The following is a 15269-nucleotide window of genomic DNA, read 5'->3' as shown; positions in this document are numbered from 1 at the left end:
ATTTCAGATTTAATACAGATAAATGGAAATATTTCAAGCCTTGTTTGTTTTAATTTCAACAATTATGCTCATAAAATGACAAACTATGGTATCTCAAAACATTAAATCAGTCAAAAAATGACTTATTAATAGCAAAAAGTCAAAGTGGTTGGGCCTCCTTTTGAGTGGCTTTCTGGAAACAAAGGATGATTTCATAAAACACATTGGACCAACACCAGACGACATGGACCCAAACCATCACTCACATTTCACAGTTTTGATTCTTTGATTCTGTTCTTCTCAGCTCTCCTCCTGACTCTGGAACCTGGATTTTCAAATGAAATGTCAAATTTACTTTCATCTGAAAACTTTGGACCACTGAAAAACGGTCAGCTGTCTCTGGTACAGGAGTGGCCGGACACCAGGATTGTGAAACTTGTGGTCCATTTCCTGAGCACCTTTGTGTGTGACGGCTCTTGATCTCTGACTCCAGCTTCAGCCTACTCTTTGGAAAGTTTTTGGTTATTATTTGCTTGACAATCCTCTCGAGGCTGCGGTCGTTCTTGTTGCTCGTGCCCCTCCAGTCAACTTGATCTTCTGCGCTTTCCCTTCCTTGTGAGGGAATCAGTGATTGTCTTTGGGACGACTGTGAAGTCAGCAGTCTTCATCATGATTCTGGTGGTGTGTTCTGAACCTGCCTGAGAGTCTCCATAAATAGTGATTTACTCAAACTAAATATCTTGAGATATGTTTTTTCTATTTATTGAGCTGTAAGCTGTAATTATCAACAACAATTTGAGTGCTCATCACATTTTACACGTCTGGAATAAAAACAGTTTTTACTTTCTGAAGAAAAACAAAAAATATAAAACTTTTCAATCTATCCATTTCTTTGTAGCGGACACTACCACAATCGTCTGGTCTACAACCACTTGTCCACCTTGCGGGTCAGGGATCTACTGGAGCCTATCCCAGCTGTCGAGAGGCAGGGTACACCTCGGATGAGATGCCTGCTCATCACAGGATCACACTCACACCTATGGATATTTTGTTGGATATGGATATGGATATTTTGTTTGTTGACCACAAACTAACTATCAAAATTAAAAATATTATCCACCACCACATCGGAGTATCTGCAACATAATTTCCCCCCCTCAGTTTGGACAATCTTCATCACAGAATATATGCTGAGGACTAATACATGTCTGTTGTGAATGGCGACCAAAGACCTTTAGTTTGAAGCTACTGGAAGCTCCCAGTCATGTTAGTGAATGGAAACCTGCCTCAGTGACTACAGCCCCACACGGATGCTATTTTGTGTCTGCCTTGGCCTACTTTATAACTGAAGAGCTCATTAAATAAGATATTGTGTTAAATCTAGAAATAGAATGGAAATATTTTGGGGAAACAATAATCGTGGTGTGATATAAAATCTCTTTGTCTTTGGGAATCTTGTCAAGTGGCCACAGAGAGTAGGTGAATATCTGTTAACAATAGACACATTTAAAATGTGAGAAATTTATCACTTTTTTTTTTGTCACTATTATTCTGTGTCTTTGAGGGTAAAAATCTTGAGAAAATAAAACACAAAGAAAAACAATGCACACGGCACTACAAAGACTACAGATTTCTAGCAGGAAGTGTTGAAATCTTTAAACAGTAGCTCCACTGAGTGTAGCTGACCTCGTATGAGAACAACCTCACCTGTTTGTTAGAAGTGATTATTTATATAACATTACAATTCAGTACATTTAATGAATCAAGAAGCGCAGATCTTGTGTATCCATGCATTTTTACAGCATAATGAGATAGACTCAGGGTTTTAGAGGTCCAGCCCAGGCCCTATGAAGTTTATCTGGTTCCTTTAACGTGCATGCAGTAACCAACCAACCAATGATTCTTGTTTGCGGTAACTCTAAACAATGAAATAAAATCCTCAGCTGTAAAACTGTGGCGTCAAAATTGGTTGTTTGGACTTCTCTCTGTGGTTTCTTTCTCTTTATTTTTTTTTTTTATGCCAGGCGGCACAGACTATATTTCTGTTTGGGTTGCGTCTCACTGTGTTGATAACTCGCTGACAGCTTCACGCCTCTGTTTCCTCTGCAGTTGGGAGGATGTGGCATCCTGGGTGTTGGAGTCTGGCTCTCAGTGACCCAGGGAAACTTTGCCACCCTGTCATCATCCCTTCCCTCCCTGTCTGCAGCCAACCTGCTCATCGTGGTGGGTACCATTATCATGGTGATTGGCTGTCTGGGATGTGTTGGAGCTGTCAAAGAGAGCCGTCCTCTGCTGCTGACAGTAAGTCATTCTCCAAGAATATTTTTTGATGCTTTTTCTGTGTTGATGTGATGATTCCACATTCTCATATCCCATCGAATCTTATTTGGCATGATGAATTACATCACTAACCAATCATAAATGGTGTAGGATGCCATTCAGTTAGGCACTTGATCATCATCTACAGACTTTCAAGCAGTATGTTTTTTGAACCCTTTATTGATGAATGCATGCTGAGGAAATAAAGGACGTCCGGTCATGTACAGCACCGTCTCAAGAAAATTACCTGAAATCTTTTTATTGCTATATTTCTATTCATTATGATTATTTTATATTATCATAAATAATATCCAAAAAAATTCAGATATGCCATTCGCTCTCGTGTTGCTTAGGATGTGGGGACTGGAAGATGGTGATTACAGTAGAAGCAGAGAGGACACAGGAAGTGAACTTGGAGAGAATTGCAGATTCCATTCGCAGTTGCAGACAGACATTAAGATAGACATGACATCACCCCCGCCCCCAACCCACCACCCCTTCTATAAGTGTGTGTAGGTGGGGAGATAATGGATTTTTCAAGGATGCTGAGCAGTTTGGAAAATAGGTTACAACTGCTGACTCTTAGCTTTTATTGGCAATGGAGCAGATGCTGCTAGAAATGTGGAAGCACTGATGAAGATGCATTCAAAATAAGAATAGGTGAATTTCATTCTCAATTATCAGAAGAAATAATTTGTAGGAATTTGTGTATTTATGTAATTTCCTTAAAACAAAAATGAACTAATGAACTGACTGTAAACAGTAGTAACCACTCATTTAACTCTTTTACAGTATACACGTATATTTAATCTTAGAATCTTTCTCTGGGGGAATACCTGCCCCCTTTTTATTACTGTATTTCTGTTTACATGAATTGGTTCCCACTGAACTTGATTTGAAGCAGTATGCAGTGCTTTAGAATTTGAAAAGAGACAGTCATTTATGTATGCTGGTGAGGTGGAAGGTGGTGGCGGGGGGCTCATCCTGCTCTCTGAACCCTCTCTGTGTCTCTGCTATTTAAATGAGATCAGTGGATGGCATCAATCTCTCTGTGCAGCTATTGGAAAGAACAAATTCTTACCAGAAAAAACTGAAGATGGATAAAAGTGGATTTTTAAAGCTTTGCAATTCACTGAAAATCCATGTGACTATCAAACCCAAGCACTAAAATTATTTTGTGAGTAAAAGTCAAACTAACTTGGTCTTAATAAATGTCTAATAAATATGAAAAAACATGTTTAATTAGTAGAAGAGAAGAATAGAACAAGGCATTTGGTATGTAATTACAACAAAACTTTGTCAGACAAAAAGAATTAAATAACGTAGAAAGGTGATGGATGGATAAAACAAGAACTGAATTGTCAACTGTGAAACATAACAAATCAGAGTCGATGCAAGAAGACAGTTAAAACATTTAGAAATTTTTATTGACACAGGCTTTCATAAAGCTCACTTTCATTCACATAGCTGTCCGACTCTCTCCATTGGATAAATTCATATCTCATACAACAATTTACAAATCCATGGCTGATTTGGCCACTTTTAAAGTCAAGTAGCAGCAGAGAGCATTTAAATATCAGATACGTCATGGAATAAAAGTTTGGAAAATATGCCTCACTGTGAGACACCAATAATCTGGTTTAAAATTGTATATCATCACTGCTAAGGAGAGGAGTTGTCAGCTGACAACATGATAACACTCCACAGTTTGTCCAAACGACCAGACAAACTGAGTCAAATTCTCTAAAATTATTATTTAACATTAACATTATTTAACATCTATTCACATTTAGAGCTAGATTTACATATTTTTCCTCCTTGGAAAAAGTGTAAAAAAATATCAATTAAGTAACAGCCAACAATCCTTCATTGCCTGCAGTTATTGCAAAGAAGTTATGTCTTCTGAAAACAGTAAGTTGCTGTCTTGGACATTCTTGCATATTTGGACTTGGACTCCCCTCATTCAGTGTCTCACAACTTCGGTGATGAACTGATGATGTTATACCTTCAATATTAAAGGAAACATTAATTAGGCTGTTGTCATGTGTTGATTCTGGATCAAGGAAGTATATTTTAAACTTGTCTAGGACTGGAAGACAGTGCGGGCCAGAACAAGGTAACCACCGCCTTCCATTCTATCAAGCCAGCACAGATTGAGATGGTATGGGAACATGATGACGATGGACCAAAGATGCCCGCCCAAGCCTTTCCCACCAGAAAAGGCAGGCTGGTGACGCCCTGCCGGTATACCCAAAATATGGTTGTACAACTGTGTCCAAGATGATTTTTGGTCTCTAGGCTTTAGCCCAACAGGCACAAAAACGATGTGCATGGACAAGGCCAGATGGAGGACCAAGGCCAGATGTAGTCTCTACATTGGGTCACCAATAGGAGAACTCAGTCAAGTCAAGTCAAACAGGACTGGAATGAGTGATGATCAACAATATGTTTCAAGATCTTTCCAATCATATAGGACACAGCTAAACTTTGGAGCAAAAGGTTCGCCCGAATCACCTATTTCTACTCGTGTAAAGTGGCTGAACAGTCAGTTTTAATGAATAACATTAAAGAGAAAGAGAATGTTTCCTTGAATGAGACTGGTGGCTTTGGTTCGATAGAAAATGTTTTGAGTTGTAACAAAAGGTCTAACTCTGTAAAGTCATTCTCTTTCATGTTGACAGCACGAAGCGTAAAACTGTCAGCCAGTGTGCAGAATAAACAAGCACTTAAACTGATGGACTGAAGGACTATGGGTTATTATCGTAACAGCAACTATGAATCATTTGCGCACAAAATATGTGAATATAGAACCTTTGTATAAAAATAACAGAATTCTGCTGTTTACCGTAACAGCCAAGAGATTTTGTTTGGCCTTAAATGCCAGAGCTGCGGCATTGACTCCATTTCATTGCGTCTTTTGGAGTTCACCATTAAACTGATGGCCGTGACAACAGCCGATAGTAATACTAATAAGACAGATATACCAAGAGATTGACTTGACTGAAATGACTTGATTGTGGAAAATTCTGTTTTATTGAAAGCTCCATCCATATTTTGGTATCAGCGCTTTGACAGAAATGACACAGCCCTATAACATTATATAACCATTACACAAACAGCTAAATCCAGGCAAGAAAAATATGATGATTTGAGCAATCTGTCCTCCATAAAAGAAATAACTACAAGTATTTGCAGCTAAGCTTAATATGCTGAAGGGACACAGATTATTTAACTTTGTTTTCAGCAAACGGTCTGCCACATCCATAGTTTTTTGAAAACTTCTTTAAGAGAGAATCATCCAGAGCTTTATCTTAACGCCAAGCAAATTATCTCACAAAAGCCTAGCAGCCGATTGTTATTGCGTTGCAGATATAGTTTGCTACAAGTGAAACTTGTTTAAAATGCCATGCCTGACCGTTCATCTAAAATCACGGGTCATGGGTTGATACTGGGGCCCGTTCTAGCTGACTAAGGGCAGGAGGAGGGGTACACCCTGGATAAGGGGCCAATTCATCTCAGAGCCACATAGAAAGACAAACACCTATTTATGCACACATTTGAGTGTCCAGCCCTTCAAAGCTGCGTGTTCTTGGAGGTGGGAGGAAGCTGGACAACCCAGAGAATCCACACAGACAATGAGAGAAAATACAAACTCCACACAGAAAGACCCCAGGTGGAATCAAATCCAGGATCTTCATGCTGTGGGGCAACAGTGCTACTCACTGCACCACCATGCTGCCCATGATTTTGTCAATGTTAAAATATGCAAACCCTCTGACATTTCTCATATGTTGCAATTCAGCTAGACACAGTTTCACTAAGGTGAAGAAACTCAATGAAAAATTGACGAAATACAGTATATCATCCATGACAGCTGAATGCTGATAGGAGCAGTTATTATGGAGCAAAAAGGTAATTAATCTTGATAATAAAATGAAAAGGATATTTTCAGTGGAGAATTTGTGACTTTTCTGTGTTTCTGGGAGAAATCTTTACTGTGGCTTGCAAGTGGTGGGGCGACAGTCTTGTTGTCCCTGCTTGGACCTAACCCAGGACACCCACTGACAGGCTCGCTGTTTAATGTGTGCAGATATTTTTAGCTGCTTAACTAATCTCATCAGAGCATCCCCTGCTTGTGTGTTTCGGGGGTTAACAGCTGCAGTCATTCATGTTGAATAAATGAAAACAATGTTGTAATCATATGTAAGAATAGCATAACACTTTTAATTACGGACCGCCCTCGCCCATTCACGCATCAACGCTCGCGATTTCACCTCATCATGTATTTCTGACGGCATCCGGAACTGCGCTCCGCTCTGTCAGTCTCGGATTTATGTGAGACACAAAAGTGCTTTAAACAGTCGATAAGAGTGTGGGAAAAGGTAATACAGATAGAAGGTGGTTTAATATCAGTATGGGGAGGGTTCATAAATGTTTAAAATACCGTGAATAATAAGATAAATAGTTTGTTGCTATATCGCGGAATTTGTTAATTTCGATTGGTTCCTGCTACGCATTACCCTTGATGTATATACCCAGTCTCCAATCAGTATGGTGTCAAAACAACGTTATGTTCTCCAACCAAATAATCTCACCGATACACCCGTGATGATTTCTTCATCCTCAAGCTACAGCTTACTATTCACCACAAACACTTCAGTGGATTAATGAATGCAGATACTGGTTTGTCTTTCATGGCAATTATTAACACCAAATTCTGATGATCTGTTTAACATTTGAATTTTAATGTGAATTTGAATAATATGATTATCTAGCTATTTATCATTCACATTTATCGGACAAGTTTTAAAACACAGAGTTTGCACGAAGTAAGGACTATAAAAGGTGCCCGAAACCTTTCTCCTTTTGATCAGCGTGATAATTTTTCACCACTAATGCTTCACTTGTCACCATGTTGGTCACCAGGCAGAGATGTCGTTTAAAAATCAATAAAAATAACAAATTAAAATAGTAAAAATTGTTATTTTTGAGCTGGGATGATTTTCTGACATTTGACTGACATGAAGCTGCTCAGGGAGAAGGAAGCTTTAAATAACAAACAATATGCAAATAAGGGAGGGAAGTTTTCAACATAAAATATTGATCACTGTGCTCTAAGTTTTACAATTTTGGACTGAATGTCATTTGTAAACCAGGCATACCTGACTGACAGTGACTCCAAGAGCCCATAGAGATTGATAAGTGTTTTGACAAACTAACAATCACATGCCAACACGGCCTAGAATTAATCAGAAACGATAATGAAGAGAGAAAAACTAAAACAGTGCTGATAATAAGAGAAATGGTTCAGAAGAAGGCAGTCATGAGCACAGTGGGAATAGGTCGGAGTATCGACCATTAGCGTGATCCATGACATTTCCCTCGCAGTGACCAAATGAATTCCTGAGCTGTGTCACTTTAATGAGCCTGAAAAAAGAGCATGAGAGAATGTTACTCACCACAATTTTCAGGTCTAACTAGGATGTTGATCACTGGTTAGAGGCACAGAGCATTAGAACATTGATGTGACACAGAAGAGGATTTACTGTTGTGTTCTGTGTTTATCCTGTTATTTGTTTTGCAATTTGTCAATGGCTCACCTTTTTTTTTTATATGTACAATCTTGTTCATTTCATACACGTTAGGTTTCATATGGCTGTTGAAATCAGTGCAAACAGATTCTTGTCACATTCATGTTTGAGTTCAAGTTTAGTAGCCATAGCAATAAAAACCTGATTTTCCGACAAAAAATCCAAAAACAGAATTTGAAAATGATTTAAGATATTCTTTTAGGGGTCCATGATTCAGGAAGCACTGTTCATCGAGACATTCTTATTTGACTGCTGGAGTTCTTCCAAAACTCACAAAACTCCCCCATATGATTCACCAGCATATCAGAGTAGCAGCTACATCATAAAATATGCATGCAGGTGTTTTAAAATAGGCTAAAGGCACAATTGTGCCAAAAAGAAATATCAGATTTTGTTCAGTAAATTCTTGTCAGGGCATAGAAATTTATGTTTGAATATGTTTGTCAGCTGATCTCGAGCTTTAAATTAGAAATTACATTCTGACTAAAATTAAGTCAGCACGGTGAAATGTTTTGTTCTCACTTTGAAACAACCACTTTTTAGACAGTTTTATTTGTACCTCTGCTTTAACCCTATGGAGTTTTGTCATGAAGTTGAAGTTGCTAGGCAACCAGAAGAAACCCCAAGGAAGACTGTGTTCCAGGCCGAGAAATAGTTCTCCCTTGAAAACACAGGGACTGCTCATTGCTCTTACAGCACATTTTTCTGAATTCCCAATGGTCCAAAAAATAGACTGAAAGTCAAAAGTCATTTTTGCACTTGGGTTTTAGTAAAAATAAACAAAGGGATGCAGTGTGTTCATTGGTGAGTTCAGGGGTGCCACAGGCAGGTATATTTTGCTTGTAGACCAACCCAATCAGCTTCTTCCACCTTTTCTCAGTCTTGGTCTGCTAAGCTACACGACCATTACCACCAGCTTCATGTAACTCGGAAACAACCAACGAGAGATGAATGGAAGGAACGAGAATGAGACCATTTCCCAAAATGTCCAATTATCTTTTAATACAACTTTAAATTGGATGGGCAAATAATTCTCATTCCATCTCCCTCTTTCCAACTCCCTCTTCATTTGTTTCATTAACATCATCAACCTGAATTATAAATAATAATAAAAAAATCAAATGTTTTTTTAATTTTTTTTGTTTTGTCAGACACACATGTGGAGAGATAAAGCCTTTCAGGTGCTTTAATGGTAATTGTTTGTCTGAGTTTAGGGCAGCAATCATGACATTATGTCAGGTTTAGGAATAAACTCCAATACCATGTTCTGCTATTTTGAAAATAAGAGTCATCTGGGGACACTCAATCTCCCCAGGAATTCAATTTTTATTAGAGTATAGGGTGATTAAAGTTTGTAGTGACTTCACAGTCAGTAGAATTGTACATCAAAGGTCAGAGGATCTATTGCAGGTCTGTGACCTAATCTACCCACAAATTTGTCAGACAGGTGAGATCACTGTGGTGTAAGTGGAAGCAGATTGTTTGTACTGAGCAGCTTTATGAGGTTCTGAGATATAGAGCCTGTAAAAATGATCAGACCCACCACATAAAAGAACATGGCTATCACCTCAAAGCCTCCCCTCCAGACATGCTCAAGATCCCCAAAGTATTGATTTGAGAGGCGCTTGGAGGACTTTGTGTCTGACACGGCTGATCCTCTGTAGCTTTAACACAGCATGGAAATCATAGCATGGATGAGCATGAGGGAATCAATCCCTGTGTGCTTTGATTAGAGTTGCCATTCTGAAGCCCTGCTATGTCATCACTCTCATCTAATCAGGGATATCAGCACCGCTGGTCAAACAAGACACAGCATAAATAACATGAGTATATACAGTGTGGCCTCTGGAGTGTGCTATTCAAATTTTTATAATGTAGGCAATGTGCATTATCCTTTAGTGGCCAATAAAAGCTATTATGCCTCAGATTTATTAAAGTCTACTTAGCTGTGGAGTGTAAACTGTGCATCCAACATGAATTACAACTCTATGGTGACTAATTGCAACCCTGTTTTCTATGCTGTGGAATGCACTGCTACAATAAAACAAGCTGAAAACATAAAACTAGTTGGAAAAAAAAAGCCCTGAGGAACTCCATTTGGCTCTCTTGAGAGGTCGGGCTCCTGCAGGTTTTTGTTTCTCCCTGAAGGCATCAGTTAGAAACCAACCAGCTGTGGTTCATCATCCTTCACAGTACAATAACTGCAGTGGAACAAAAGCCCTCAGGACGTGTGCACAGCACAACTCGAAGTGAGAGGTCACATCATTTTATATCTCTTGTTATAAGTTTGATATGATAAGTCAGTGTTTCTGATCTCATTGGCTTTCTCAGGGTGAGCAGCGGCAAGAAAATATACTGTGGAGTTTTTCTGTTTGGAACTTCATCTGGTGGTGAAAAATGAGACGGAATGAATCTGTCAGCTGATGATCTGTCTGTGATGAGGTGATCAGGAGGATAACACCGCAAATGTGGTGATTGATTTATAAGCATGTTGCCCCACACACAGCACAGTGGAAATGATTGCCTGTGATTACCGTACAGTTAAGGGTCTGTTTTTGAATCTTTTTTGTTTTATATTCTCTATTTTGACTTAAACGCATTTAAAATGGATGTATAATACCTTACCATACAATATTTATTTGTCTGTTACCAGTAACTTTTCAGCCTAGGATGTTTCATAGGTCTTCACTCTGCTGTGGGTGGGGAGAGGGGCAGAGAGGAAAGAGAAGCAGCAGAGCCCTATGGTATTTAGTTTTCTCTCAGACCTGACAAATCCATTGCTGTGTTCATAAATCTGGTGCTTGGTGGGCCAGTTCATGTTTGGGTGGTTGATTAGTGAATATTTCTTAAATTGAGTAGTGCGCTCATAAAAGCCATGGAGTATTGCAAATTTGTGACCCATGCATCATAACCAGACGCTTTTTGTTTCTAAGTGGTTGGCAGTTTTACCAAAGTAGGATTTAACCTCAAACCAGTTGACCTTTTAGATTGAGACCAACAATTTTGAAATTAATCAATGTAAAAAAAAAAACCAAGAAAAAAAATAATTTGACAGAATGTAAACAGTTTGTGTCTGCTCCATTTATCATTTTATGATGCTGTTATTGGATGCAACTGAACAACCCCTCATTTTGTTAATAGCGCATGCAGAGAGAGCGAAGAGAGAGAGAGAGAGAGAGAGAGAGAGAGAGAGAGAGAGAGAGAGAGAGAGAGCGAGAGATACTTTGATTTTTAAAATCACATTTATTCATATTATTCATATTATTCATTGACACAAAATCCAACAGAGATTCACACAAAAAGGAATTCCCATCTCAAAGAGAGGGAGAGAGGGACACAGACGTGCAACCACAACAATACCAATATATAAATAGCATAATTACGAATGTAGTATTTATAATGTTAAAAACAACAATGACAACAACTGCAATTATGAGAATGACGTTCGAAATATGTTATGATGTCAGAGGGCCGTGACCCTGATCCCAGCAGTGGATCCAGTCGCAAACCAGGTGCAGGATGGATTGAACATGTAATAGATTTCTTTTTGCTGTGGTTTAGTTACATTCTGTCAGGTACCACCGCTCAGAGTGCACAGCAGCAACTTCGAAGATCACAAAGATGGTCAGTTTGCAAACTTTTTCCTCTATAGAGGACCTGCTTATAGTCCTATTTAGCTTCATTTTGATGTCCTATAAATCTTTCCTGTAGGTATGGTGCTGAAAACCACTGCCCCACACAGAACATATTTCAGTGTGAATAATGACAATCCAATCCATTCCCTTTGTAATGGGGTCTGAGTCTTTGTTTATGATAATTTATCACAGTCAGACAGTGAGCACAGCGAGCACAAAACAACCCAAATATAAATTTTAGATTCTACTTGAGATATGCGATCAGCATGTCGTCTTACCAAAACTTTAAGCACAAACTAGCATCAATACTGAAGCAAAGTTTAAATCAATTTTCCTCTTGGTCTACCTCATAAACAAATACGTATGTCATTAGTCTTGTCAAGCAGCCTTTCAAAAGTAATTTGGAGCAAATTAGTTTTTTTTATTTTATTTCATGTCTCAATTAAACACTTTGAAGTCAGAGAATACCTATTTTCAGTAGCTGTTTGATGTTTTTTATTTTATTTATTAACACAACCGAGGACTTGCTTATGTTTTGATAAATTATGTTTAATAAAGGAAGAAATACAACAATTCCTCTGCACTCGATTTAATTGGCACACCATTATTGCATCTATAATTGTGAGTCTCTCTACAAATGGATATTCATAATTTTCAGTTAATTTCTTCAACCCATTTGGTGATAACAATTTCTTTAACAAGCAATTTGACCTTTCTCTTGCTAATTCAACTGTTTTCTTATAGTTTATTAAAAACGCTAAATGCAGTCTTCTGCAATAGAATGATCCCAATGAGTCTGGTCATTTCTTGTGGTCTGAAGAAAGGGAGTCCTATTTCTTATTAAGTGCAAATAAATGCGGAAATATCCTGGGAGCCACAGGGAATGGTTATGTTTGTTTTCCATGTGTCGGGGAGAATCCGTTTCTCATCCCTAATGATGTCCTTCTACTCTCTGGTGTGAACACACCAGAGCAAGAGAGCCATTTACAGACAGGGAACAAAATGCTAAAAAAAAAAAAAAGAGAGAGATATTTTTCTCTTTCTTAATTATTAAATCCTTTTTTCTCTTTCTGATTTGTTGAATCCTTTTTACTTTTTTTTCTTTTTTTTAATTGTTAAATTATTTTTTCTCTTATTTATAAAGTGGATATTTTAAGGGCAATGGATGCAAATGGTTTATTGTCGCAAAATGTCTGCAGTTGATGTCTGAAGCTGCAACAGACAGGTTTTGTTAAAAAAAAAGAAAGAAAAAAAAAGAACTCCATAAGCTCCCTGTCCAGCACCTAATGACACACAGTCAAAGATTGAAAGTTGACATTGAAAATCTCTTGGAGCTGAAGATTTCCTCAGAAGTTGGTGGAGAAAAACCTGAGAGTAAAGGAATTATTATATGACAGCTGACTGGAAACACAGATCCAAATAAATGCCAATTTGCTGCTGGAGGTCTGCCTCCAGACCTTTGAGTCGCTGTAGCATTAAAATCTTTATGGTGTCCTTCTCATTCACAGTTTCCCCATCTGTTCAAGTAATCATTACTGTACTTTAAGAGTGCCATCAGGAAAGGGGCTGTCATCTTCCTTTACTAGAGCCAAAAACATTGTGACACCATAATGTCTGTAAAAATAGGTACAAGTCTGAGACAGGTAGACTCAACTCTATGAAGGTGCCTTAGACTAGAAGGTGCCTTCAAGTGACCAAGTATAATTGCAGAAAAAACTAGAACCAAGGCAGTCAGAGATGCAACATCCCGCGACACCCATGAATTCAGAAATTTACCCTGAACTACTTTCATAAATCAAAGCACTAACTTTGATCTATGGTCTTACTCACACTTGCCTTCTCCCTCGTCTTTCTATCTCATCTGGTTCCTGATTGTATGTGAGTTGAAATTTGACTTTGACCTAATTTTCTCAAAGTCAAGGTCATCATCTCATTTCATCCCCTTTGTCGCCCGAGTAAAGTGATTTTTGTTTCATCATTCTATCTGCAACGGTTGTGAAGATATTTGGTGGACTAACTAGGACGGACGGACGAACGGACGAACACACCAACACTGACAAGCACAATACATCAAGGCTTTGAAGCGGGATGTGATCATGATGAGTAGGAAGGTTAAGGTGTTGCTCTAGAACTCTTGACCAGACACTGAATATAAATTTCTAGTGGTGAAGTTTCACTGTTCCGTTTTTACACTGCAGTAGGAAATACTTTCTTTTAAGGATCAACAGCAGGTCAGGAACTATCACAGGAAGAAAACGATGGCAGCAGTTTCAAACTTGAATGTGCCTCCGTTTTTGTCTTCCTCATCTTCTTTTTATTAACTCTTTTTCTTGGGTTGCAGAAATGTTATCCATAAAAAGAAATAAAATGAAAGGACTATCGAGTGAGGAATGTTGTATTTTGACCCATCTATTGGCTTAGATCAACGGCATGACTCTTCTCAATACACGGTGGACTAATCTGTATTCCTTTAGTTATTTATACCACCAAAGTTATTGTCAGAAAATGAAACCAGGAAGCGCATAAAACAATTTTTCACTCACCACACTGTGTTGTCATGCTTAGTAACTCATTCTCGCAGCTTCTTCAAAAAGACCTGATGGATAACTATTACCCTGACTCAACCCTAGTCACGTGAACTAGCAGCTGCTGTGTAGTAAGCACCTGGAAAACAAAACGCATTCAGCCATGTCTTTGAAAAACAGCGTTTCTGTTAGAATCTGTTTTGACCCAGTGAGGTGGTTCCATAAGAGACTGTGTGTGTGTGTGTGTGTGTGTGTGTGTGTGTGTGTGCGTGCGTGCGTGCGTGCGTGCGTGCGTGCGTGCGTGCGTGCGTGCGTGTCTGCGCTTGCAATAGGCGCTAGAATGACTAAGCCACTGTGGCACCGTGTAAATTAATTAAGTAAGCCACACAAAGCCACATTCTGTGTCCAAGACAGCGGCTTGTTATAATAGCAAGTAAAACTTACAAGTAAACATTGAATAATACCAAGAATCAAATTTATCAAAATCAAAGTGTCTAAGTCAAAGTTAAAATGTCTTGTAGTCCAAGTAAAACTTACAAGTAAACATTGAGTAATATTTTGTATGACTGTATCTTCACATAGTGAATGGAAGTTTTCAATTGTTGGGGTGTGTGAAATCACACTCGTTGTGGGTTGTTTGTGGGGGGACACCTCCTCACAGAGAGGTCCTGGAGGCCTCCCCTGGGAAAATGTGGTTGTTTTCCTGCATTCTGGTGCATTTTGAGGGCAAATCTTCTGTTCAGTCTACCTACAAAAATACACTAAAGTCAACAGTTCAAGCTGAACTATCTTTTATTCTGTCCTACTTTATGCAGGAATAAATGTGAGATTCAACAATTGAAAACTTGCATTCACTATGTGAAGATACAGTCATACAAAATATTACTCAATGTTTACTTGTAAGTTTTACTTGGACTAGAAGACATTTTAACTTTGACTTAGACAACACCATTGGTATGCCATAGTTTATTTATTTTTTATTTTATTCGATAATATGATTTTTCATTTCAATTTAAAAAGGCATATAAAATAGCAAGCGAGGTGAATACACATTTACATGCATCACTGGTTATTCCTGCCGGTTATAGGGATCAAAAGTCTAAGACTGCAAAAAAGTATTGATAATATCTTTCATTTACCTTCTGATTGGTCTGTCACAACTCCTACCCCCTCTCAGTATTCACCTTTTGTTGTTCAATTAGAATTTTAACACAAAATCT

General features: G+C 38.3%; 1 protein-coding gene across 5 annotated transcripts in view; it reads left to right on the top strand.

Annotated features, from left to right (window-relative positions):
- The window catches only part of tspan4a (tetraspanin 4a), a 154297-nt gene that overhangs the window by 87147 nt on the left and 51881 nt on the right, over positions 1–15269 (top strand). For all 5 annotated transcript variants that reach the window (XM_068312555.1, XM_068312564.1, XM_068312579.1 and 2 more), the window contains one exon: positions 2089–2280. In XM_068312555.1, coding sequence (XP_068168656.1) covers positions 2089–2280 — 192 coding nt within the window. The remainder of the gene's footprint in view (positions 1–2088; positions 2281–15269) is intronic.

Source organism: Antennarius striatus, chromosome 1 (genome assembly GCF_040054535.1).
Source record: "Antennarius striatus isolate MH-2024 chromosome 1, ASM4005453v1, whole genome shotgun sequence".
Classification (NCBI taxonomy): Eukaryota; Metazoa; Chordata; class Actinopteri; order Lophiiformes; family Antennariidae; genus Antennarius; species Antennarius striatus.
Note: the sequence above shows the minus strand (reverse complement) of the source record. Positions and strands in the feature narration are given on the sequence as shown.